Raw genomic sequence first — 26,978 nt, forward strand, 5'->3', positions numbered from 1 at the left:
GGGTGTGTGGCGCAGGAGACGCAGCTGGAGTTGGTGCTGCTGGCACTGCTGCGTCTGGCGGAGGACGTGGTGGAGTTGCAGAGCGTGGGGGGCCAGCGCAGGCGGGACCTGCACCAGGCTCTGACGGCCAGCCTGCCCACCCTGTGCCCCTTCTTCCTCTCCACCCTGGACGCACACTACACCCGCTACAGGGACCTGGTGAGAGGGCTCTCCCGTGCCGTGTCCTCGAGAGTCTATTTGCACTTGATGAAGTCGTTCAACTGTCTTAGAAAGGAGAACCATTGCGTGCCGCGGTATTCTAAATGTGGCGAACACCTGTTCTGCTGCGGCTCGCTCTCTGGCTTGACGGCCCTCCTTCGGCAGTGCTCGCGTTTGCTCGTGCTTTTAAGGTGAAAGCCTTATATGTCCCATTACGTGAAAAGGCGGCGTCAGCATTGTGCCTGAAAGTTGGCCATAAAAATACATCGCTCAAGGTCAAAGCAGACGTGCCTCAGAAATAAAACCCAAAAGAGAAGCACAGCAACACAGATGCTTCGTCACGTAAGCCGTGATGCCGGCGGGGGCGGCGCACTTGCGCAGTGAGGGAGCGTGATGTCACTGCCGAAGCACTGTGTGCAAAAGGAAAACGTGGCACACTGTATGTAGGAATGCTTTTGCATTCCTACACGTAAGCAGTTCTAAAAGACACATGCAAAGGAAAAAAATATTTTTTTTAAACAGCTTAGATGGAAAAAGGATATTATAAAACGATTTTGCAACGAAGAAAAAAAAATTTTAGAGCTATATTCACGGCGCTATATGAATTTGTAGTTTGCGCAGGCGGGCGCCGCGGAAAAGTGGCCCTTATTCATCACGTGACGGGCCCATATTTGTCACGTGGTGCTTGCGTTCTTTCGGAAGCTTCCTGTGGCCTCTAAAAGTAACTTATTCATCTTTGTTTGAAGTATAACAAAAAACTAAGATGAATAAGTAACTTTTAGAGCCCAAAGGAAACTCCTGAAAAAGCGCAAGCAGACGCGATAGACCTGTGCGCTGGTCAGATGACGGCGGCGGCGCCCGACGCAGACGAACTTGTGCGGCGGCGGCGACGGCGGCGTGGAGAAACGCATTGAAGCGGCATTGTACAATGCTCAGCGTGCGGCGGCGGCGGGGCTTTGCGGCGGCGGCGATGCAGGGCGGCGGCGCACAGGCCTACCATGTGACCGGCGGCGGCTCCCGCGCGCGCCAACTACAAATTTGTATAGTGCCGTAAATATAGCTCTAAAAATTTTTTTTCTTCGTTGTAAAATCGTTTTATGATATCCTCTTCCCATCTAAGTTGTTTTAAAAAAATGTTTCTTTGCTTTGCATGTGTCCTTTAGGCGTCTTCAACATGTTTTTTCCGTGCGTGTTTAGTGTAGCCGTTGAAGCAAATGCACAAAAACGACACGACACACTTTTGACGCAGCTCGGTTTTTACCGGAACTTCTACGACCGATTGTCGTGATCGCAATGTCTGGGGCAGTGATGCAAGTGCTGCGTGTTTGCGCCAAATTACCATTTTTGCTAAAAATTGCATCACACCTGCACCAAGATGGGCATAAAGGGCAACTCGTCGAAAACAAAACCAAAATGTATGACTGGTATTGGTTTAGTGGATCGATCGCAGCCGAATGATTAGACCAAAGTGAAGCTGCATACTTCAATAAAACTGATTTTAAAGATGTGACCAGATGCTCTTTAGTGGGTGGCAAGGCGGTTAGTTGGGGGATGCGTACTGCAGCACCCCTGTGACATCACGTCGCAATGGAGCTGTGGTTGGTTCTGCCTGTTGTACCGCAGCACCACGGTGACGTCACATCGCGACCGTAGGGCTGAGGATCAGTGTTGCCATTCCTTGTCTAGCAGATAGTTTCGGTTTTGTTGTAAATGCCCGAAACCAAACTTTGAGCCGTGATATTTATAAAACTATGCGCAATATAGAACAAAGAATTATATCTTGTAATTCAGGGACACTGTACTTTACGCAGTGCACTAATCACATAAACTTGGGGGGCTTGACCAGATTTCAGCTGACAAGGATGTATTTGTGCTTAGTTACAGCCCAATTTGTCCAAAACTAAAAACAATGCAGTGTGCTTTGATGGGCTAGTTGGTTCATGACTAAATGGAACAGCGCGGAACATAGGACAGAAAGAACAGAAAGAAAGAAAGTCAGCGCTCGTGTTGTCCTGTTCTTTCTGTCCTATGTTCCGCGCTGTTCCATTTAATTAAAAACAATGACTGGCACTGTTGGAAACAGAAAAAAAAAATCATTTTCGAATACAAAGAAAAAGTACTGTTTTCCTTGCTTGTATGCGATGTTGAGTAAGTGGTGAACAAAGTAAGGTGTGTAGCAATATTTTTTCGCCTAAATTTCAGCGTAAAAACACACTTAAAATGGGTTTCATTTCTCTCTTATATGACTTTCACAAAAGTTAACCTTATCATGATGAACAAATAGGTGACCGGCGTTTGAGCCGGAAGTTTCGTCATCCGAAGCGAGGCACCACGTGACTTCACGCTTCCGGTTCGTCCGGTGCCGGTCGCGGTTCGTCCAGCTGCATCAAGAGCCCTTCTAGGCGGGGTGGTTACAGCTCCGCGGTACGTTGTTCTAACGCAAGCCATAGAGGGCATAAGATGTTCCAGTTCCCGTGTAACAAAGCATGGAAGCAACAATGGGCCGTCGCTGTTAAGCGAGTGAAAGAGCGAGATGACCTGTGACAGAAAAACGTCGGTGACCGTTTATGCGCGGCCAATATTGTTACAGGCCAGTACAACGTGTTCTCTCTTTCTTCGGGTAGGGCCAGCGGGAAATAACGATCTCTAATGGCGAATTCGGGTGGTCAATCGTCGGCAACTTATTTTGCCGGAAAACCGGCAATATTGTTCGCGTGGTCAGTTTCCGGCCGGCGCGCACCGTTCGGGTGGTGGTTCTCCGGCAAGCACCGGCAACTTTCCGCCGCTTTTTCCGCCCGAGCTCCGAACGGCCGGGCGAGTAGGTGCCAGACTGTATCCGGTGTCGTCACTTCCGAAATGAGAGAGGTCAGTGAGAAAAAAATGAACGAAAGAACGAAACTGATCTGAAGTAACTTTAGCAGCCGCTACGAAAGTCAATCCAAGTCGTTGGGACATAAGTGATGGCGGTGACAGCGGTGACAGGCTCTCGCTAGCGGTGTCGCGCGGGCAAGAGGCGAAGTAAACTGCCACCGTCTGGAGTTTCGTGTTCGGGTGGTGAGGGTCACGTGGTGTGCCGCCGGCGCGTTTCTGGTTGCCGGTTCCGCCGGCTCGTTCTCGCCGGCGACTGACCACCCGAATTCGCCATAACAGTCTCTTGGCACCCACCAAAAGCGTCTCGATTATTTCACGAAGGGGTGAGCACTGCTTGTCGTACAAGGCATCTGCGAGAACGCCGGATGCGATCTCGCAGGCAATCAGTTCATGGCACGACGTTTCGTCAACATACAGTGCCATTGCCAGGCCGTTTAATCGTTACATCGACAGCTCGGATTGACATTTTTTGTGATGAGCCGCCGCAGACTGTTCCCGGGAAGCGGCGTGGATGGGTGGCTTGCTATAATATAAATAAACAAAAGGACAGGTCAGCTTTTTGTAATATAAAGAAACAAAAGCAAATGGGCAGCACCTTCATATTGACGGATAATAAAGCAGTAATACGACCCTGCGTAGCTCATATCAAAATCGGTGCTCGTTTGTGTATGCTTTCTTACTCGACATCATTAAAAAAAAAACGTGCAGGAAGGGGGAAGGGAGGGGGGGGGGGGGGGGCGGAGGGTTATTGTAGTTCACGGGGGACAACTTAGTTGAAGTACCAAAAACGCGTGAGTGTTAAAAAGCAAGGATTGTCACGTAGTCAGATGTCGTCGAAACTAACTTTCGCACGGAAGTGGCGTTTTAGTCGCGCGAGAAAACATAATATCTGAGTTTGAAACGCCGTCTGACCGACTTCTTTAACCGTCTTAAACTTTTGATTGCCTGAAGATTTTCTTACCCAGGCTTAGGTGTTCTAACAAAATGAGAAAAGTATGCCAGACCTCTGACCGGGCATTTCAGCTGGCCGTGTCTTACGGCTTACATTCGCGCCTATTTCAGTCGGTGATGTGATCTGACGTAACCATAAAAAATAAACAGAACCCAAATAAAAAACGCTGGCTCAAAAGGAAAACAAAACATCCAACCTGAGTTTTCATGCGAAGATCCGGAAAGCGCGGTGCGAGTGCAGCTTGCCGCCGGCCGCACTCGCTCTGCGCTTTCGTGGTCGTTCTCGATGCTTCTGCGTACCGATTAGTACTTAACATATCCGTAGAAGTAACTTGAGACGTTCAGAAGTGTGTAAGTCACCCAGCAGCAGAGGAAGGTGGCCCGGATTGATCGGGTTTCAACACCCGCACACGCTTCCGTAGCCGTCATGGGGCTGCGTCGGCTGCTAGCTACGAACCGGAAGTGAATATTACCCAGAGTTCTTTGAGGCTGCTGCCAAACGCCGGTCACCTATTAAAATCAATGACTACCAAGTACCTTGGTGAATTCTCCAGGAAATTTCACTCCAGAAAAATGCCAAGAAATGGTAGAAGTTAAAAAATAAAAATATGCTAAAAAATGCAAGATTGAGAAAAACACATTTTAAAGTTCTAACGATGTTCCTCTCAAAATGGGGCTCGCCATACTACCTAAAATGCTTTAGGTGGTCGTCTCACTGTCTTTGGTTACTTGTCTCGAGTTTCCTTCACACTACGTGTGCAGACTGATGCTGCAGTTGTGCAAACGTTGTCGAATGTCAGAGACACCAAATTGTGCTGAAGACTGCCTTGCATATGCCCACCCCAACAGTGGGCTTCCTGCCCGTCGTTGCATAGAGGATCACCTGACTGCCTGAACCATGTGGCAGCCACATTTTTGACGAATTTAAAGTTTAGGTTTCGGTTTCTGTCAAAAGAAAGATTTCACAAAATATATCCTATTTTTCATGAAGTAAATGACATATTGCCTTCTATTAGTGCTTTTTAATGTGAAATCACTCATAATTCCGAAATATTTGGAATTGAGCAGAGTTGGTCTTTGAAAGGTGCAGTGTAGTTTTCAAGGTGCTTCTTTTCTTTCATTCAGAAGGAGAGAGCAAGCACTGAGGAAGAGAAGACTGAGGTAAGTATGGATTTCTTCATTAGTCACGGAGGAAGGCCAAGTAGTAGCTTAGAAGGCACATGCTGACAGTGTTGTTCGCACAAGATGGTGTCCCACAGAAGTGAGGGCATGGACGCATCTGCTCAGTGAAAAGATGACCGCATCTTCACGTGGTGAATGATGTTGATTGGGGCGAAGCTCTGGCGGTGCTGATAATACTGATTTTATTGTTCATAGGTAGTGCTGATGGTGCCGATTTTTTTCACCATCTGATGGTGCATTTTTCACAGAAAGAGAATGTGTGGTATGGAACGTGGTTATATATGCATTTGAGCATTTGACTGCAGCACCCTCTCGTGTATAGACGTTGAGCGGCTACATGCAACGTTTCATCCATGACATCCCCAGCTCTTGAGTTACTACCACATCTCAGAGCCCCCTACTCGTACCGCAGTCGTGGCCGAGTGGTTAAGGCGATGGACTAGAAATCCATTGGGGTCTCCCCGCACAGGTTCGAATCCTGTTGACTGCGCTAACATTTTTTGTTTTTTAAAAAAGACAGATGGGATGTCAATCGATGGGAGCATGGACGCCGGACAAGGCTAGACCCTAAGGAGCTTCGCCCCTAAAAAATCTATTATCCCTTTCTAGGAGAGACATTTTAAGCTTACCACTCTGATATTCCATGCAAAAAACATTGCTACCGTTAGATGCAAAAGTGTGCAGGCAAGCTGGTAAGGAGTCATAATCTCAACTTTGAGACACGGAGGAAACGAGGAACCGGAGAAGTGAAGTGCAACAGCAGCCTACACGTGTGCACGACAGTAAAAGGTTAAAAAATGAACGGCAAAAGCCTAAATGGCGGGCCAAGCATTGGGCGTGACGGTTGGCAGTTTTCTGGACGTGGTAACTGCAAAGGCAAATATGAGAAAAAATGGGAATTGAGATACCCACCACCGTCGGAGTTCAACAGCACCGGCGTTTCTGGGCGTAAGAGTCGAGAAAATGCTTCGATGGAGAACATATCAACGAGGTTCTTCTATGTTTCTTGGCAACTTGCCGCATGTGTATCAAACTGGCACTGGAAATCGAACGAAAAGAAGAGGGGACGTTGCATTTAACCCTGGTGCAGGTGGACGAGATAAGCACATTGAGCGTGCGTCTCTTTTCTTTCCAGCCTTTCATATTAGAACTTGGCCTGCACATCCTCGGTTTCGCTAGAGCCACTAAACAAGCTGGGACTATTGGCACTCAATTTCCCGTATTTTCTTGCGTGCCGGTGCTTAGTGTAGGGCGGGTGCAATTTGGCCATGGTTACGGTATGAAGACTTCCCTAGATGTGGCGTCGGGAAACATGGCGGTGGCGCTTGAATTTATTGCGGACTGTTTTCGCATTTTTGGGGGATTTGGGACGGAGCTTTCGATTACCGGCGAGGATAATTGGAAGTTATGGCCCTAGAGCGGTCACTACGGAGCGCAGCCGACGTGGCTGCTCTCCGGAACCTCGGAGGGTCGCCCGGCGGGGTCTGAGCAAGCTCGCGTTGGTGCGCAGCTAGCGCTGCACCGGCGGCTGACGGAGAGGACGCTGCAGACGCTCTCTGGCTTTGTGGACTGGATGCCCCTGGGCCAGGCGATGGCCGGGGAGCGCCTGCTGCCCCGCATCTTCTGCTTCCTCCTGGGGGACGAGGCGCTGCGCCTGTGCGCCGCCGAGTGCCTGCTCCAGCTGCTCGCCAGGAAGGTAGGTGACCGGCGTCCAAAGTAGTGGCAGGAAATGCCAGAGCCCATCACGTCGTCAGACGATTTCAGCAGTCGGTGCTACGAGTATCGATAAAAAGTATAACGCGAGTGTCGTCGTCGTGATGGCTTCCCGACTACCGAATGGCCAAAGTTTCCGTGGACCGTCGAAGAACCCTTCCGGGCTGCGCACTGGATTGGGGCCAACTGTGTCGTGACTGCCCGGGTCTCTTTACGACTCGGGTAACGTTTGGTTCACTTCTTAATTTTTGACACGTCGTTTCCCGTGGACTCGAAACAATTGTGGTGCTGTCATAAGCTACCACTTCTCCTAGATAGAGCTTACATTTTATCCCGGAAAACCTTCGATTTAGTCTGGGACTGGAAGTGCTCCGGCGCTCTTTGTGAGCCGACACCACCTCGTTTCGGCTCTACTCGACGCATTGCGGGGGAACGCGGAGAGTCGTCGCGCGGTCGGTCGCGCTCGATGAACCTGATTCTTTATTAGCGCCGTCTCTCGTCGACCTCGCCAACTATGAGCTTCCATGTCGTCTTTGAGGCTTCTTTGCCGTCCCTGCTTTGCCTGCATAGCGTTCTCCATGCTAGTTCTTACAATGTTGTTGTTCTGGGATGTGCTGCGGGTGTTAGGTACTTGGAAATTAATTAACTTAACAAGCCCACTTCAGAAAGTTGCGTTGGTTTCGTTCAGAATTACCGAAACGACACCGAGAATCCAGTCACCGGGGAAACTGTTTGCCACACGCGGTGTGACGAGTGATGCAAGAGGTAAGACTCTTAAAAGAATTGTGTGCCGCGGTTGTCTTGTTGTTTTTATTGTTACCCTCGTTTTGGTTGCTGCGGGCGCAACCGGCACGAACGTGCGAAGCAGCCTTAATTGACCATTATTACGGTAATTAATTGGAGGCCGAGGTAGATGCGGGAGTTCGCCGTTCGGATGGTCCCGGTAAAACGCTACAATAATTTTAAGATTCGCCGTAAAAATTCGTATTTAAAATAAAAATAAATGCGATTCAAATACAATCGAACCTCATTATATTGAACAATGCAATGACTTTGAAATGATTCAATATAATCAAAATTCAATATACAAAATCGCACCAAAAAAGCGTCGAAGTACAGCGCGATTTAATCTCCAAAAGGCTAGCGGCAAAAATGACTACTCATGTGAAGCGTTAAGGTGAACTATTTATTCCGGCGAAAAAAACTGCCGCAGCGTAGATTGTTTTATAGAGTTGACCGCATGCCTTATTGCGGCCCGCTCCACTGTCTCCAAGCAGTCCAGCAGCGCCAGACCACTACAGTCCATTGCACTGCAGTAGCGCTGTAAAAGCAAGACTGTCTTCCCGACAATGTCGTGACAGGCTTTGAAACGTTGTAGCCACCCGCTACTTGCAGCGACGTTTTGTGCTTGTTGGATGAACGCGAAGTCCTTTGCTTTCTGTTAAAGCATCGGCCATGATGCCGGAATGTTCCCAGCCCTTGCGTCCATAAACCACTTGTGAAGTGATCTTTCTCCTTTATCGAAGTCCGGTGTTCGAACACGGCGTGCATTGGAGTGCTTGCTTCGCTCAGCCTTCAATTTGATGTCGCTTTTCATCTTCAGCAGCGTGCTCAAAGTGCGTCGCGGTATGTTGCACGCTTCGGCAATGTTTGACTTCTTTTCTCCTTTTTCAATGCGGCGGATGATTTCAAGCCTCGTCGCAAATGTCAGCGACGTATGTTTCTTCACGTTTGTTGCCATCAGTACTGCGGGAGCTACGCACAGGGCACGAAAAGAGCGATACTGGCGATGCTGGCGATCTTTTCGTGCCTTACACAGTTTTTCATACTGGCGATGCTGGCGATACGCTTGAGCTGACTGAGCCCGTATGCCGCCGAATCTGGATGGCTCTCCCAGCGCCATTGCCTGAATAAAAGTCGCAAACGCCTGCTGCGCCACCGCTATCCTACAATGTGTTGCGGGAAAGCCTGCCGTATCCTCTGATGTGCTGCGGGTAAGCCTGCCGCCTGTCTCCGGGGCACAGCTTTCCGGCGCTGGGGAGTTCGATATATTAATTTTTTAACCGGCCGAGTTTGCTATAAAAAATTTAAAATGCATGTAATTCTTATGACAGTTCGACAACGATTTGATATAAGCAATAATTCTATATATCCGTGTTCGATATAATGAGGTTTGACCGTATTTACTTGAGTTGGTTTCTTATTTATCCGTCGATTGTGCAGCGAGACACTTTAATAGGGTGGTATCACTTTCCCACAGCAGTGCTCTGCCCGTCACCTCAAACATGGGTCGCCATGTTTGAGGTGGTGCAACAATCAACAGATGGCGTGCAAATCTGAATAAGATCTTTTGCAAACGTGTTAACTGGTATTTAGGGTCCCACCGGCTTCTCTCCCGTGCGCAGTCGTCGGACGGAACGTTCCTAGAGTGGCAGAACTCAGAAGCTTTGTTTGAGAGCCGCGTGCATCGCTGCGTCAGAATGGGCGGCTACACTACGGTGGTGTCGCATCTGCGCTCGTGATGGTTTTGAGAACTGTTTAATAAGGTTATAAAAGAGGTGACAAGGAACGGGTCATGCTTGGGCCTCGGAGGCAGGTTGGAAGTGCCCTCGATAGTGATGCGGCTTTCGCTACATCTTCCTTCTTTTGTTTGTTTTAGAGGTTCATTCCAACTGGTGCCTTCACTAGCCTTCCAGCTCTTGTTACGGTTGTTGTACCGTGCCCATTCGTTGAGAGAGAAATGACTTCCCTTTCACTGCAGCTTGTCCCACTGGCTGGTGGATGGTCAATTCCCCTCTGTCCTGTAGGGTGTGGCTATGTGAGAGTGGGTATTGCACTCTTTGTGTCTTACAAGTCTGCTTTGGTAGGTCTAATGAGAGTTGTATTTCTTCTGAAGTTGCCCCTTGTTATTTCCACAATAAAGACCTTGATTGAGGCGTCTTTCTCACATTTGTTCCTGGGATCCATTTTCAGTGACTGTCGAAGACTTGCACTTTGGATTCTTCCTTGACTTTTGGAGTGGGTCCTGCACGAACGTCTGGATACACCTGCTTTCTATGCAGTGCTTTGAGCTTTTCTTTTACATTGTTTCGAGAGCTGTGTGCTGACTGCTAGTGTTGTCTTGGTTTGACGACTGAAGAACCTTTGTGCTGGAGATCCAATCCCTTAGTTTCTTTGCACGTTTCTTATGTTTAGTAATGCCTTATTTATGTTTGTTCTGTCTCTCTTACAATTTTTTATGATGTTCTTGGCCACTTGCACCACCCTTTTAGCTAGTCCATTTGGTTGTTGGTACTTGTGACTCAATGTTTGGTATTCAAATTCCTTTTTGAACTCTTAAAATTCCTTTGCTGAAAAGCAAGGTCCATTGTCCGACTCGAGTAGCGTTGGTACACCATGTGTTGTGAACCAGCACTTCTTTGTTTTGTGACGTTTGCTGATGTTCCACTTGTTAGCAATTTATCCCTTTGCGGTCAGATATGTTGACCAACTTAATGGTCATTCCGGTCAGGAATTATTTTGAATGCATGGGCCCCGGAAAAGTAAAATTATTTTGGCGTACAAAGGTAACGTCTCACGCTGAACGTAACGACAGGAAAGTCCGGGAGATTGTTTGTGTACGAACACCGGAACGATGTTTGTGGCAGAGCTGCTCTGCGGCCGCTGTCTTGCGCATTTGTTTCATATTCATCACTACTTTCACTCAAGTCACAGAGGTCACCTCTCCATCATCTGATGGAACGATATAGTCGTCCTCTTCACTGAAATCGTCGTCACTTTCAATTGCATCACGCAGAGAGTTGCATAAAACGAGTATGGCTGGAACGTGGCTACAACTGTCGTGCCAGTGAAGTTAAAATTTGCGCACTCCTCTGTTGCGCAAAAAAACATACGACATAGAACATCTCTTTTTTTTTTTTTGACTAGTCCTGCCCTTCATGAAAAGAAACTCGAACCCTTTCAATAGTGATGTGATCGAAGTGTTTTCCAAGAGCTGGCACCACCAATCCAGCAAAGAGGGCAAAGGAGCATGTTTAGAAGGACGCAGGAACGCGTTTCGGGCGTTGCCCGACTCTTGACCGGAAGCGTGTTTCTCCGATGTAGGGACTGGCCCGACACATGACCGCAAAGGGTTAAAGTCGATGTAGCCTGAGTAGGTGTCCACTATTGCCAGGTTTGTCTTTCTTGCGTGGTCGAAGAGATCCACTGCGACTATTTCTCACAGGAGACTTGGTACTTCATTTGGTAGCACTGGCTCCTTCGGTGCCTTCTTCTGGCTTGCTTGGCATATTGCTCAGCGTTCAACAAACTCTTTTATGTGCTGTGACATTGCAGGCCAGTAGACTGTTTCTTTGGCTCTCTCGATGCAACTTCCAATTCCACGGTGTCCCTCATGCATCTGCTAAAGCAGTCGTTTCCTCCAGGTTTTGGGAATGATTATGCAGTTGCCCTTGAAGAGGATGCCCTCATAGACAGCAAGTTTGTCCTGGAATGACCAGACGTTCTGCAATGGATAAAGTTTTGTTGTCATGTGACAACAAAACTTTTTTATAAGATTTTAGAGCCCTTCCACTTCTCGTGAAGATGGAGGACTAGCGAAGCTGTTATTTTTATGACGTCTAGGACGATGCCTAGAGGACAACGTCTAGGACGACTTCTAGGACGACCTTGAGGACGACTTCTAGGATGACCTAGAGGATGACGTCTGGGACGAATTCAAGGACGATGCCGAGAGATGATAACAAGGGATCAGGACCTCACTATCTAATAATGCCAAGGAAGGCTGACTCATGCTGGTTGCCCCCTTTTTTATTTTTATTTATTCATACTTGCCACAAACCAATGGGGAGTTTCCTGTCAACATCCGCGGAGGCATTTTTTTCTCAGATCCTAGTGCATAACAGCTTCGCTGTAAAACTAATGATAAGCACAGGGGCACCCACCACAAACATGACACGTGATACCACAGATCGCGGGGACACGGAAAATTTGCGTTTCACAACGCAATAAACATGCAAAAGTTCACCACTAACTCCTGTGTCACCAGAAAGGATACTGCATAATGCGAATGTAGCAGATTCGTGTTTCACGGTCCAATAAACGCGCTGAAACTGGCTACAAACTTAAGTGCTACGGGAACTGATATCGTGCACACAAATTGCGGACAAAACATGTGGGAACTTGCTACAAACTCACATGTTGTAGGAACCAATATTGCGCGCGCAGATCGCGGGAAAAATTGCGTTAGCCCACTCTGAACTCGCTTGTCGCACATACCGGTACCGCTGTTGCCATTGTGCAATCTGCAGTACCAGTATCTGTGACATCTGCGGTACCCATAGGGCATCACATCGCGTGATGTCCTACGGGAATCGGAAGGTGGACGATGTTTCCGAATTTTTATGTTGCGGATACTTAGCCAGAAAAATGGGATTGGCGATCTCGGGGGAAGACTGCGGCGAAGGGATAACTGCACGGCGTGATTGCAGAATGGGAGCAGAATACCTTGACGGAGTAGCCCATCAGTTTCGTTTTCTTTTTGCTGGTAAAAGTGCGCACCGCACTTGTGGCTTGAGGCCTGAACCGAGACAATTGTGAGTAGGGATGTCGCAAACTTTTTTCGAATCGAAGTTTCGATGATCAGGTTAAGTGGTTCGAAAGGTTCGAAAGATTTCGATTTTTCGAATTTTCTATATCGTAAAATTCGACCGAAGTCGAATTTTCGAACTTGTTAAGCTAAGAAGTTTGACCCTTTTCGAAACGTCGAACTTATTACGACAAAAAATCCGATCCTTTTCGAACTTTTGAACTTATCACGCTGCAAAATTCTATACTTGTCGAACTTCCGAACTTGACTGACCAAAAAATTCAATGATTTTCGAACTTTCGAACTTCTCGCACTAAAAAGTTTGAAGGTTTACAAACTTTTGAATTTCCTATGCTAGAAAATTTAATAATTTTCAACCTTATTTATCAAGAGAATTCAAAAACTTGCGAACTTTCGAATCCTGAAAAGTCAGAAGTTCGACGAACTTCGAACTTTTAGGGTAAAAGTTTGACGTTCGTCGAACTTCGAGAGACTGGCGGACGGTTTCATTTGTATTCAAATAGTGAGGTACATTCATAATTTTTTTTTTCTAACTTTTACACGCGGTGCTGCGTTCCTTACGAAATACAATGCCGTTTATTTCAATGTTCTGGCCTGCTTAGTTTTAAAGAAATAAATTCCCGAAGGGGCGAGGAAGGACAGTGGGTTTTTGACGATTATCGTTTGTGCCAGATTTGTAGCGCGCTGTAGCCAAAGCTATTTATGGTAGAGATGTTAAACTTTTTAAGAATGATCTATGTATAGCCTAGGTAAGTGTCGTCTTAGGACGTGATTATTGTTATTCAAGATAAGTTTCGAAGAAATGTCCAAACATGTATCAACATGCAATTATGCCCTAAACTGAGGTATCGCATTTAAATTAACACCACAGACAGTACATATCATTGCCATCTGCAGAATACAAAATAATGTATTTATTGTTTTTTCACGTTAAGGGATAAATGAACTCATGGGATAAGATTCCTAATATTGTTCAAGTTCAGCACGTCATTAAAAGAAAACTTTTTTTTATTTTTTCGCTTCACGTTCCTGGGACGTGTTTCTTTCAGCCTGTACACATTTTGGTAGGAGATACTTGTTTCAAAGTTCTGAACCTCTGAATATGCAAGAATACAACACTTCCGACGAATTCTTGATAGTTTTTTTTTTTCTCCAGCTTTTATCCCCGCATTTATTAATATGTTATTTTTATTTTTTTTTATATTTTTTTTTTACTATTGGCACAGGTATTTAGGTCGAAAAGACATAGCTTTGAACTTCCGAACCACTAAGCATGTGACGAGTAGTGCCTTCGGACAACGAGTTTCTAACAATGACCATCTACGCAATATTTTATGCAGTGAAGAGCGACAGTACCTATACATATGCATAAATAATTTCAGATTAAAATAAGCTCGACCTCTTTCCCCGTATTGTTTCTTTAACAGTCCGAAATATCTGGAAGGGGGGAAGGGGGGCTGAAGCCCTCCCCCCCTCCCCTCTTGCCCCCAGTTATTCCTCTTCCGACGCCACTTGTATGGTAGAACGCTCCTCGACCTCGAGTTGTGTCGGCTTCTGAGCTTTTTGCGAGGCGATTCCTCCGTCCCAGAAAATAAACCTCTGGGACAATTATAAACTTTACTTACTATAGGCCAGTATCACTCGGGCGGCGTTCGATCGGATTACTACCAGCGTGCATGGAGGTGGGGAGGTAGTTTGCCAGGTCGCTTCAAGGTTTTTCTGAGCCTCAACCTCCTGCTCGCCCCTGGCCGTTTCGAACTGGATGACTATACACCTTTCCAAAAAACACTCGACCCCAGGGGCAACAAACCGTTTTCGAGCCCAGTCACTGAGTTTGAGGCTAGACTGTCACCGGCGTCCCTTCTAACCCTAACCGAGTGGACTGTGACTTCAATAGGCGCAGCCTGTGTAGGCGCACTTTCAAACGCTGCTGGCGGCTAACTTCTCGTCTTTTCCCGCTATATTTTGTGTTTCATGGTATGTACATGTATTCTCCCAAGGACATTAAGAAAGCATTGTGCCTCATTGGAAAAAAAGCAACAAAAAAAAACTGTTAACTATTTTTGTTGGGTACGCGCGCGACAGAGCGAATGCGACTGGAATGTATAGTTCTAGTTATTTGTTGTTTTTTTTTTTCTTAGGATAAGTGTTGACGGCGCCGCGGGATTCGCTGCATGTGAAACGACAAAGCACTTTGCTGTCAAAAATAAATTACAACTGAAGATAGCCGAAAGGCATGCATTTTTCACGCTCACAAATAACGTGTTTACCGATGGAGAGGACACTGACATACAATTGAGGAAGTTTTAACATTAGAACAATATGTAGTACGTACCACACGATGCAGCGTTATCCGAAAAGAATTTATTTGAGAAAGATCTCAAATAACACAGTCACAGTCGACGATCGGACGGAATCCGAGATGACTTCGTTTTGGGGCGCGTTTTGGGGAGAGCTTTTTTTTTTCACAACCGCACCAAGGCAAAGAAACGAACGCGACTGACCCGTTTCTCACCCCAACCCGGACAACTATTTTTGGATATGACTGAGGATTCTACGCGGATTATCTCTGGGAGGGGGGAGAACAATGTTCGCAAAATCGCGTCGAGGGTCGTTCGACGTCCTTCACCTCCTTTGTTTCCCGTGAATGCCGAGCAGAAAAGCTTGAATGGCAGGCACTTACCAGCTTTATTTCTCACAATGGAAGATAACACAGAAAGGGTACGCAGCACGCATTAAAAAAAATTAAGTGGAAACTTGCAAGAGGGGCGAGAAAACGTCGAATGCAAAACCGCAAAAACGTAGGTAGAGAACCGCACTGAGCGGGTCTTCACAGTCCCAGAGAGTGGCAGAAAATTTCTAGCTAATAGAGGGCGCGAGAGTCGCACCAGCCGCATCAGCATCAGCAACATGGCGGCGGCCTAGAAGCGTTTTTTGGAAAGGTGTATAGTAAAACAGTGTGTTCGTGTGATCACTACTTTGTGAAGCAGATTAAAGACCCTTTCCCCCTCGGACTGGCGGTCACAATTACTGATCTATGGGGTCACACGTCAATCTGCACTGGCAAATATTCCAGCACATCCAGGACACTCGTCGTCTCATTTAATTGCCTGTCCAACTTCGCAGAGTCTAGATATCACACCCTAACTTTTCCAAACTTGATTTCGTGAAAACCAGTGAGTCGTGAAAACGTTATCTGAATCTGAAACTGTCTAGGAACTTGAAAACCGGACTTCGAACTTTGAAAACTTGGACTTGAAAGGATATCAAAATCTTCAAAGTTTTTTTGTTTTTTTTCGAATTTAGCGTTAAAAGCAGTGTGTCGAACCGAAAAAAATATGGGTTCGGTTACGGTTCAGGTTCAGGTAAATTTATTTTGTTCCGGTTCAGTTCCGGTTCGATTAATTCGATCCGCGAACCGGTTCGCAAACCGGTTCGGAATTTATAAATGACAAATTGCAACATCAAAATGAATTACAAATAAAACATCTGAAATCAGTACATACGAAACGGGATACATCGTAGTGTAAGGCTCAGGGATTCCTACCAGGAATGGTTTCTTTATGTGCACTCAAAGGTTACCTCACCGACGTTTACGCATTCAGACTTCATCTAATTGGGTCCGACGCAGAAGCTGTAAAATCCGCGACCTCCTTACAAACCCACTTACAAGCAGAACTCGCTAACTATCCCGCCACCTCGGCGTGTAAGCAATTGAAGGAACAGTGGGGAGAAAATACAGCTTTCTTTATTTGAACTAGCCTTCGGTAACTCAAATTAGACCCTTAAAGAAGTTTTCTTTAAACAAGATACGGAATATGAAAAACATTTCACCGAACGCAACGCCAGAAGGACGTAATAAAATAAATATTAAAATAGAAGAGTTCGCTGTCTCACAAATATGTTAGCTTCTAAGTGCCTATACGAAACCGGATACCGTAAAATCCTGAAATAGCGCCCACACTCGATAGATCGCCCACTCTGCTTTTATGTTCGAACACGTGTTTCCCTCGAATACTGATAGGTCGCCCACCTTCCAAAAATAGCGATGCCCGAAGGTTGAGAAAGGTGCCGGAGGGTAGGGGAGAAGGTTTGGAAAGCCTAGGATTCCCTTCACAAAAAGAAGAGGCCACACACAATAAGGGAGATAAGATAACGGAAGGAACCCGGAAAGCGGTCAAGGTCACTTATTGAATGACATCAGGAAAGCGTTGAAGGTCACTTAGTGGTTGTCGTCAGATCGCCCGAGAACCCCAGAAAATCTTTCGACCAGCAAACTGTGAAGACGTTTCTTGTGTATACTCGGGATGAGGTCCAGGTATACCATCCAGAAGAAAGTGGAAGTCGTGGAATGGCACCGCAAGAACGGAGCTAACGTGAGCAAGACTGCGCGCCATTTCGAAGTTGACCGGAAGCGTGTACGGGAATGGAATACGAGCTACCAAGTACTTCTACAACAATGCCATGGAACGAACAAGTTGAAGAGAGCAATAGGTAGGGGACGACCCGTTTTTAGTGAAGAAATCGACGACGCACTGATGGACTTCCTGGAGACTGAGAGATCCGCCGGTCGAGCAGTCAGCAATCGCCTGCTTCAAGAGCATGCGCGGAAACTGGCAGAACAGATGGGCCTAGGAAACTTCCAAGCGTAATGCCAGTACATAGCTAACTGGAAGAAGTGATTTAATGTGTCTATGCGGGTGGAGACCAACGAAAGTCAGAAGCTGCCTGCCGACTACGTTGAAGCAATTACGGCGTTCCGAAAGGCTGTGTCAACTCTGCGCCTGGAGCACAACTACTCGGACTACAACATAGCCAACATGGATCAGACTATGGTCCGGATGGATTGCCCTGCTGTGAGAACCAACAATGCTGTCGGCGAGTCGAGTATTCGCATCGCCAACACCGAGGGATGACGGTGGCCTTGTGCGCGACGGCAGCGGGCATCAAGCTACCTGCTTTGATCGTACTGAAGGAGCCAACCGGCCGGATTCCCCCCAGAGTACTCTTTTCTCTAAGGATTCCAGGTATGTTGTAATTAATCACCATTCAGGGTATAAATGTCGAAACAAAGCCTTAGAAATACGTAAAAATAAGGCTGACAGCATTTTTTTTATTTTTTAAATAGAGCGACTGTTCCGTCATCCATTGACAAAACGCCACAGCCCGTTTTGTTTTGTATCGCCCCATTTCCGAAAGATGGCGTAGCCGTTCTGGCCGGCGCCATCTTGAGCGCACGAGCAGTTGGCGCGTGACTTGCTGGCTTTCCGAAGCTTACTCACTTGCGCGTGCTTCGGCGCTCGGCCATAAAATCGGGCAGTTCGCATATCTTCACTCATCGGCGTAGCATGTGTAATGTGCGTTTGGGGCCCGAACTGTTATTTCATGTTATACTTGTTGTACTTGCAGCAAATGTGTGAGTTACTTCTTCCAAAAACGGTTGGATGACCTCTCCCGTCCTACTGGAGTGGACTAGGAGAGTTTGGGGCCCGAACGCCGACGACGTGAGGAGACTGCTCATACTGGACCAAGCACCCATACACAAGACAGAGGCGGCCCGAGAAGCGCTCGACGCAAAAGACACCGACGTCGTCTTGATACCGGGCGGTTGCACGTCTCATGGATGAAGCCCTTCAAGAACGCGCTGCGTGGAAATTGGGCATCGTTCTTCCGGAAAGGTTCGGTGACTCCAAAGGGCAACCTTCGCAAGCCGTCGCGTCAAGAGGTTGTGGACTTGGTGGCTCAGGCGTGGGCCTCCGTCTCCGAGGATACCGTGCGGAGTTGGTTCAAACGGTGCGGAATATCCACAAGGCTCGATGGTTCCGAGGACGGCGAGCTGAACGACTGTTTGGCCTCGGTAACCAATGAACCCGAGGATCCCGAGAGTCTCATTGACGAGGCGATTTAATCTTTGATAGCGAAAGCGATGTGTCGTTTGACGGTTTCAGCGATGAGAGCTAGGGAAACCCACGCTGCTTTGGCGCACGCGTTACTCGATTTTTGTTTGTGATTTTGGTTATTAAATACTGAAAGATCGCCCACCCCACTTTTTTTGCCAATTATCTACGGCGAAAAGGGGGGCGTTAATTCAGGATTTTACGGTACATTATTATCAAACTCCACAGCCTTTTCTTTTCTCATTCCGGCGTTCTAGAAACGTGTTATGAAAAAAGCACACAGCAGCATTTAGGGTTTACGAGATTGTAGGAAAATAAAATCCCGTGACGCGATTTTTTTTTTTTTTGCACAGTTTTCCAATTCTCTTTCTTCCGTGCAAGCCGCGACCAGCGCAATACTGGTTCCTATGTCAAGATTCATGAATGCAGCGTTTGTCAAGATTTATGGATGCAGCGTTTATATTCCTAAGACTGAGTGGAGAAGAAAAATATGTAAGCGAGGTGTGTGTCAGTTGACGGCACTTAAAAAACAAATGGCATTGATAGCACATTCATTGTCAACAGCGCGTGGCCGGACCGTTTTGACATGAGCCGGTAACCGTTATTTTTTTTCCGGTTCAGTTCCGGTTCGGGTTCATCGCGATAACAATATAACGGTTCGGGTTCGGGTTCAGTTCCGGAAAAAATACCGGTTCGGTTCCGGTTTTCGGTTCGGTTCTGGTTCGACACCCTGGTTAAAAGAGAATCGAAACCTTCGAACTTCATGCAGAAAGAAATTCGAAATCTTCGAATTTTTCGAACATTATGTCTATAAAAATTCGAAGCGTTCGAAGTTTTCGAATTTTATTTCGAAAGAATTGCGAAATTTTCGAATTTTTTGAACTTCAGATACCAAGGAATTCAAATTTTTCGAATATCTCGAATTTCAAGTTAGGAAAGTTCGAAATCTCAGAATTTATCGAACCTCAAGTAAAAAAATATTAAAAATATTCGAACCCGAAATTTTAGAAACCGTGAAAGCTTCTAACTTTTCGAATTCGAAACTCCACTGTGATCGAAAGTTGCGAATTTTTCGAATTCGAACCTCGGTCGGTACGAAAATATCGAAATTTGTCGAAATTGAACCTCAGTTCGCTTCGCTAATATCGAAACATTTCGAAATCAAACCTAGCGTGGTTTGCGACATCCCTAATTGTGAGTGGCTGTGAATGGTGTGTTAATTTGTACACCGCTCGGGCACAATATGCTACACCGGTGGTTCTCAAATAGGGGCCTGTGGCCCCTTTGGGGTCCGCAAAGACCACTCATCAGTCGAGCATTAAGAGTTGTCTCAGATTGAGAAGAAACGTTTGGGTGAGTTTTCTCGTGCACATGTCTATAACAGAAGTCTACTTTACACTAGCCCCTACTTATATCCATTTACTAAATCACTATCATAATTACCTATGCCTTCCCTCCCCTCAACACAAACAACGTACTCCGTCATCTCCGCCGACTTACAAGGGGTCCGAAAACTTCGGTGGCTGAGAACCACTGGGCTACACTCATTTGCGCGTTGCTACATTATTTCCCCGTTTTTGTAGACACGCAGAATAAATCGTTACGAGGGGTTTTTCCTCTCGCAGAATTTGCCGAGTGTTGCGGCGGTGCTTCGGTTCTTCGACGCCCGGTAATGAAACAATTTACCATAGCCTTCACCCCTAGACGGTTTGCGAATACACTTTTAGATGTGCATGCTCCGTGGACTTTGAGTCGTAAAATTTAATCTGTGTGTCTGGTCCTGGTGTGTGCTGCGCCATCTGGTTCTTGGCTGCATTGTTTCGGTTGTAATGTTTTGCAGGGCAAGCCGGGAGAGCGCCAGCCCCTCTTGGCGCTGTTCAGTCGGGAGACGCTGGACGCCGTCTTCTCGGCCGCCAGGTGGGGCCACCTTCTTTGTTCTGCTCTGGGCGGGGGGTGAAGACTGGGGCATAATGCGGACAATCCTTGCGTCACCGGTCTTGAGAGAAAGAAAGAAAGAAGGCAGACAAAATTTTAGGCTCGTTTGTTTTGCCGCGAGTCGTTGAAGTTGTTTGAGTGCTTGTCAACTTTATTTATTTTTATACGATACCCAGGTCCAGTGTTTTTCTGCAAAGTAAGCTAAAAAAGGACTAGACGCAGACCACGGAAGTGCTCCCACAACCAGCTGTGGGTGCGCCTCCGTCAGTGGAGACGTGCCACAGTTCCCTGCCATGTCATATTGGCACCTAAAGTGACAATTGCACAAAGAGTGCAAATGCAAAAATATTACTTAGCGTAATGAACGCATCCCCCAAATATGTGTCAATTTTACGGGGAAAAAAAAAATGTGTTCATTATGCGAGTAAATACGGTATTTTTTTTTAGATTATTTTTTTTTGTTGAGATACCTGTTTCTGAAAAGGTCGACTTATTTGCGGCGATATACGGTAGCCAGTGTGACCTGCCAAAGTTTGGACGCAGGAGATGGAAGCGGAAAGGATGAGGCTGTCGAAAGCACCCCAATCGAGTGGCTCAGTAAGGCTGAAAGCGCATTCAACTATATCGACACCCTTTGGAGCATGCCGTTCGATGCGCGTTTCAGGCGTAAATGGCAACAAAACATCACAACTAGTACTTTAATAAAAGTGAGTCCGTCTTGGGCTGTCGTTTTCCTGCTTTTCCTTTTAATGCGATCCTTGATGATTCAGTCCAAATTTTAAGCTCCTGCAAGGGTCGAATTGGTGCAACTTTACCGTATACCATATTTTCCGGTATATGCACCTTTGTATAAGTCGCACCCCTTGTCCTGGTTCACACAATGAATTTTTTCGTTTCCATGCATTGGTATCGCACACAATCGGCTAGTTCACACTTTCCGTTTGATGCGCAACAACTTGCTGTTTTGACTCTCGTGAAATGCCCATTGCACAGCTCTGTTTGGCGGAGCAATCGAGTGTTTCGCAGCAAATCGAGTGTTTCGCAGAACATATGTAACGTGACATAACGTAGCATAGGAAAACGGAGCTGCGCGACGGGCCTTCATTCTCTGGCGCGAATGTGCGAACCACCACTCGGTTAGCGGTAGACGTGAACGACCTCGGTTTAAGCTTGCGTCCCTGTGCAGCGATGCTGCGGCTACTGGGGCCCTGGAGGAGCGGCACTTTGTGTTCCTCAAGAAGCTGTGCCACATTGCCGCTCACCTGGGGCTGCTGCAGGCGAGCCTCTGGGTATGTCGGCATTCGTTGATGGACGCTTCCCGAGGTCTCTCGCCTTTCCCGTCTGATCTCCCGCTTGCTCCTCCCGTCTGCCAGGGCTCTGGGAAGCCGGAGCTGTTCCCGCTCTACCTGGACGCCCTGTTTGCCCTGCTCCAGCATCCGAGCCAGGTGCGTGCTTCCGCGGACCCCCGCTTCTGGGTCCGTGGTCTCTCGGTTATTGCGTGTATGGGTGCGAATGGGTTGCAGCTGCCAGACAAAGTGTTCTCCTTGGTCACGAGCGTTGCCACCAGATGGCTCTTGGACGATAGTCGTGGTTTCCCCCACTTCTCTATGGGAGACACGCTCGTTTTTAAGATTGTTTTTCGCGTGTGTCGCGTCACGTAGAACTTGCCACCTGCACTACTCACGTCGCTCACACTCAGCTTCGTAATTGACTCTAGTTTCGTGCTTCCGCAGCGGCTAGAGCAGATTTATAAATGCGTTGAAGCAAAAAGATTTCTAGCATGGCGTTCAAGTCAGCGTCCGTCGAGATCGGAGCAGATGCGCTGAATGGAACACACGCACGCGAGTTACAGCTGCAAGTGGGAAATTGCAGAAGCGATTATCACTGTAAACATGCAGCGCGCACAGTCAGTAAAACTAGGGTCGATCCCTTGGACATGTTTCGTCTGTCGGATATACAGTACAACCCACTTACAACGATACCACATATAATGATGTACCGCTTATAATGATCAGTTTCTACTCCAGATGCAATGATGATCGGTTATAACGATGGAAATCTGGGGTTTTAATCATTATCGTTATTAAGTGGGTTGCACTGTATTGATCTCAACGAACATGCCATGGTCTGTGGACCATTTCTGGGCAGTGAAAGTTCGAAAGTGGTTAGGCCTAGGAACAGTTGCGTCGCTTGAATGAAAATAATGGCAAAGTTGCGTTTTTATACGTTGGGGCTCTGGACTAGCTTGGCGAACGGCGGCCATTCTGAGTTCAGTGGTCGGATCAAGCAGGGGCCCGCCCGATCGCGACCTCCTTCTGCATTCTTGCTTTCAAACCTAGCAAACGCCCATCCCCCAGTTTTTCTCGATTATCTCCCAATTTTGAGTGGGTGCTTGCTCAGTGTTTTAGCTAAATTTCTAAACACATTTTCTTTTACCTTTTTTTTTTTTTTTACTTGAAGATGAAAATTTGGCATGATATTCTCGTAAAGCAGCAAGCCAAAGGTATTTCGTGTACTGCACCGTTTTAGCGGGGGACAGATTTTTCGCTCAGTCCTCTCTGAAAGGGGACGAGTTATCTTAGAACTAGAAATTGGGACTAAAAACTCTATCCAAACTGATCCTCTTTGCAAAAGCATTCAAGTTGCACGATATTCTACGAAAATTCTCTCTCTAGCACTTTAGCTATCTTTTTTAGGGCCCCGGTCTCAGGTTAATGGCACTATGACAAGGTTCTACCACTGATCGATTGAAATTAGCTCAGCTTGTCAGTAAGCAAATGGAAGCATGGGAAGAGCATTAGCAAGTTCAACTGTTATTTTTTATTTAAGCTCGTTGCGGCAGTACCGAGAAGCACAAAGAAAGGTGCAGCAACTATTCAAAATTCGATGCGACTGGCCAAAGTAACGATTCACTTCAAACTAAAAATGTACTATTTGCACATGCCTAAGATTATTTGGGCAGCCAGTTGCACAGAGCCGATCTGTGGAAACCTGTGTCCCTGTGCACGCAGGCAGTGAACCACATCACCCTCCCTGTGTGGTGCGCCTTCTTCAAGCACCCCGAGATCTCGGCACTGGACCCTGTCCGAAACCTTCTGCCAAAGTTCTTCAAGCTAGCCATCGAAAAGCTTGTCAGGGTAAGTGGAGGAACGGGGCAATGATTGTTTTGTTGATACACTTTCCTTACATGTGTATATAAATGTTGAAAAGGATGATATCACAAAAGCATTTTTATTTTTGCATAGTACTTTCTTTGTAACAGTAATGTAGTTTTGTCTACGGCATCCTTGGTTGTTTTGATTGCTGTATTGCTTTCTTTAATTTGAACTCCATTTAATTTGAACAAATTTTCAGTTCTTCTCGAGTTCGAATTAACGAGATTTGACTGTATCTTGTTGCAAAAGACACGAAAAAAAATTTTAAAACGAATTAAACGATTAGCAAAGAGCACCTGGTAGATGTCACTAAGGCCTTGTTTTTAATGCCGGTCTAGGAATCTTGAGAGGTAGTGAATGTAACTGTCTCGCCTTCAACCACGATGAGAGAAGAGGGGAAGGAGGAACTCCCCTCTCACTGGGACTCTCTTTTGTGTGTCCCAAATGTCGCTATTCTCCCTCTACAAGATTATAGAAGATTAACCCATCACTCAAAATTCCTACGAAAGCAGCTTTGTGGTTAGTTGTGCTGGCTTGATTGCTGGCGTGCTTCGGCCGCTTGGCTGGCTAGAACCATGGTCCGCTGGAATGGCATCGTGTCGATGTCCGCCTCGCCGCATCTTTGCTCGTCACGAGACGATCTACGTCACAATTGCGTTGGATGTCACGTGCTCTCTGCTGGCTGCTCTTCGAGCGCATACCAGAGGGGGCCGTTTACAGCGAAAAATACAGCCATCAGGCTCAAAATACAAACGTTCGATTGTCATTTACGGATATTGTGGCTCATATTCAGCCTATTTCTGAACACGACAAGTAAATTTAAGTTTCGTCAAAGTACCCCTTAAGGTAATACTATACAAAGCTTGCAAAGGTCCATGTAAAATCAATGTAAGAAAAGTGTCGCCAGCAAGGCTCGAACCTAGGTTTTTCACTGAGCTGCATGGCATAGCTGCTCTGGAAGGGTAAATAATTTCATTAAAAAGCAAGCGGTGCTGGCTAGAGTTGCACATTTTAATGAAAATAATAAAGTAAATAAAAAATAATTAAGTAAATAAAAATAATAAAGTAAATAAATAAAAATAAAATAATACTAAAAATTAATGACAAAGAAAATGGATAATAAAAGAATAAAAAATCTAGCACAAATGACACACGGGATGTGATTTGTGAGCCTTTGTCTTTGTCAGTATGATCAAACCTGGATATTTTGTTACTGACGTGGGTCAACCCCTAATTTTTAGGAACCATGCCCAGAAAAAGATGTCGATCTCTATTCTAATAAATACACCGTGTGAAGTGACTACATAACAGCGTTAGGAGCTTAGTGCTAGGTGTCTATGGTATAGTAAAGTAGCGATACGCTTGTGGTGGTGGGGCCTTTACTGCTGCTGTAGCAAAGAAATCTTGTGAATTGCCTCTGCTCGCAATGATGGGTGCATCAAAATTGTTTTTCCTGCCTTCTTTCTTCCAGTGTGGCTTCCCCTCAAAGAACGACAGCCCTGCCTGTGCCTACGCTCGCCTGGAGTTTGACGGAGATGAGGACTTTGCTCCTTTTCTCGGGAGTGAGTAGCCGCCCCTGTTTACGCCCCCGGTCTACACCCCCTGTTTATGCCCCCCGTTTATGCCCCTTCAAGCGTACACCTGCCCCTTTTTGACTCTGGCCCAAATTTAGGGCTACAGCAGACCTAAAGGTTTGCTTTCTTGCTTTTTTCTTTAATTAGAGCAGTTAACAGTACATATGGTTATTGCGCAGTGAACAAGTACATAAATTACTCGGGCCCACAGAAGCATATATAAACTGACCAGTCAAGGAGGCCGGCCTCCTTCCATACAGATTGGTAGTGATCGTTACATTCCTTGTCATTTGCAGGATTTACAAACTGGTGACGGAAACGTAGAGTGGCAGTTTTAGTTCCAACTGTGGTGACTAAGTTGTCGAAAACCGGGGGTTGGAGGAGGCTGAAAACTAGTAGTGGCTGCAAGTAATTTTATTTATTTCAAAAGTAATAAAATTACTTACTCTCATGATTATTACCTAATAAAACTAATCAAATGATTTAAAAGTAGCACAAAAAGTAATTGATTACTTGTAATGAGTATTGTACAAGTCAGTAGCCCTGAAACTGCATAGAACTATAGAGTGAGGCTTTACAGTATTAGCGAGATGAAATTTAGAAAAGGTGCCTGGAAGGCGTCTCCGGCTGGCATGTCTACCGCGTCTGAAAACGCCTCGATTTCCGCCCGATGACGTCGTAAAAGCGTCATCGCCGGTCGCGATCCCATTTAACAGCGGCGGTAGACAAGGCTGATGCCCGTTCTTCCGCGGGTCGCTCTCTTGCGTTCACGGAAGCTTCGGTAGTTTGGACGCCGTGATGACAGCGACGCTCGCCCGTGCTTTTTGCCGGCATTTCTACGACCAACAGCCAGGAAGGTGACATCCAAAAGCACGACACTCTGGCTTCCACGACGTCATTTGTTGCCACTTCTGGACTGCATGGGACTCGTGGGTGGACGCCAAACGCGCCGGTCGAAGACACCATACTCACGGTCGACCCGACTGACCGGTCATTTCAGAGTTCAGGACGGACGTGACAGAGGCGGTGCGCCTGGCCACCCTGCTCAACCCGATTGCGGGCTTCCAGACGGCGAGCCAGGGTTTGCAGACGCTGCTCGCCGCCAAGGTCGACGTGGGCGCAGGTGGGTGCAGCCTTGCGCGCGACAGAAGCATTCTCGGTTGCCCGTTCTTGACGGCCGTCGTTCCACTCTACGCGCGGTGCCAGTTGTCAAATGCGGGGAGGGGAGTTTCGGACTTCTAAAGGGAAGCCAAAGCTTCTGTTTCTGTAAGAACGGTGAAAGATCGAAGTAGGCACCTTAAAAGTTACTCACATAAGGTTGTTTTTTTTTACTTTAGTAGTGCTAGGAGCGTCCTAACTGCCTATTGCCATTTCGGCCCGGATCTGCCCGTTGCCGCTCACCAAGCGCAAGGGCGAAGAGAAAAAAACAACAAAAAAACTAGCGAAGGTGACGTTTTTGGCAGCATTGGGTGACCCTTGCTTGCCACTGTGCTGGCTCGGAGATGCCGACGGTCACGTTCCGAAGCTTTGGAGGGATGACGGGTGGCAGAAGAGCTCACGGCATGTGCCTCTTCGATTGCTCTACCTTTTTTACAAAATAGGAGCAATTGACGTGTAGTAGTGCCTCGACGTGTAGTAGTGCCCCATTTAAGCGCAATAATTGAATTCGTGGGACAAAAAGCTATACAAGTCTCCTCTTACCTTTTTTAAAGATGCTTCAGCTTTCCTTTAGTGCAGCCTCTTAGTGCTTTTGTGTCCACACTAGCATCCGGCACCTGTCTTATTTGATGCAAGCGTTTCCAGCGATCGTGGTTGAGAGCATTGTGTCTGTATCTGTGGAGTGGTGGCGCGTAATGAGATTTCTGGTGAAGGAAAAAGCTAATCCAGCTTTATT

At 46.7% G+C, this 26,978-nt stretch overlaps 1 protein-coding gene and 1 non-coding gene across 2 annotated transcripts in view; both read left to right on the top strand.

The window, feature by feature from the left end:
• Positions 1-26,978, top strand: part of LOC8035819 (exportin-5) — a 95,692-nt gene that overhangs the window by 13,560 nt on the left and 55,154 nt on the right. The window contains exons 5-13 of the mRNA XM_040218121.2: positions 16-198; positions 5,146-5,181; positions 6,713-6,898; positions 20,261-20,337; positions 21,542-21,644; positions 21,729-21,800; positions 23,367-23,492; positions 24,982-25,072; positions 26,085-26,207. Of these exons, the coding sequence (XP_040074055.2) occupies positions 16-198; positions 5,146-5,181; positions 6,713-6,898; positions 20,261-20,337; positions 21,542-21,644; positions 21,729-21,800; positions 23,367-23,492; positions 24,982-25,072; positions 26,085-26,207 (997 nt within the window). The remainder of the gene's footprint in view (positions 1-15; positions 199-5,145; positions 5,182-6,712; positions 6,899-20,260; positions 20,338-21,541; positions 21,645-21,728; positions 21,801-23,366; positions 23,493-24,981; positions 25,073-26,084; positions 26,208-26,978) is intronic.
• Trnas-aga lies at positions 5,611-5,692 on the top strand. Its single transcript has one exon. It is a non-coding gene; the product is annotated as a tRNA-Ser (tRNA).

Source organism: Ixodes scapularis, unplaced genomic scaffold (genome assembly GCF_016920785.2).
Source record: "Ixodes scapularis isolate PalLabHiFi unplaced genomic scaffold, ASM1692078v2 PGA_scaffold10__122_contigs__length_95168666, whole genome shotgun sequence".
NCBI classification, from domain to species: domain Eukaryota; kingdom Metazoa; phylum Arthropoda; class Arachnida; order Ixodida; family Ixodidae; genus Ixodes; species Ixodes scapularis.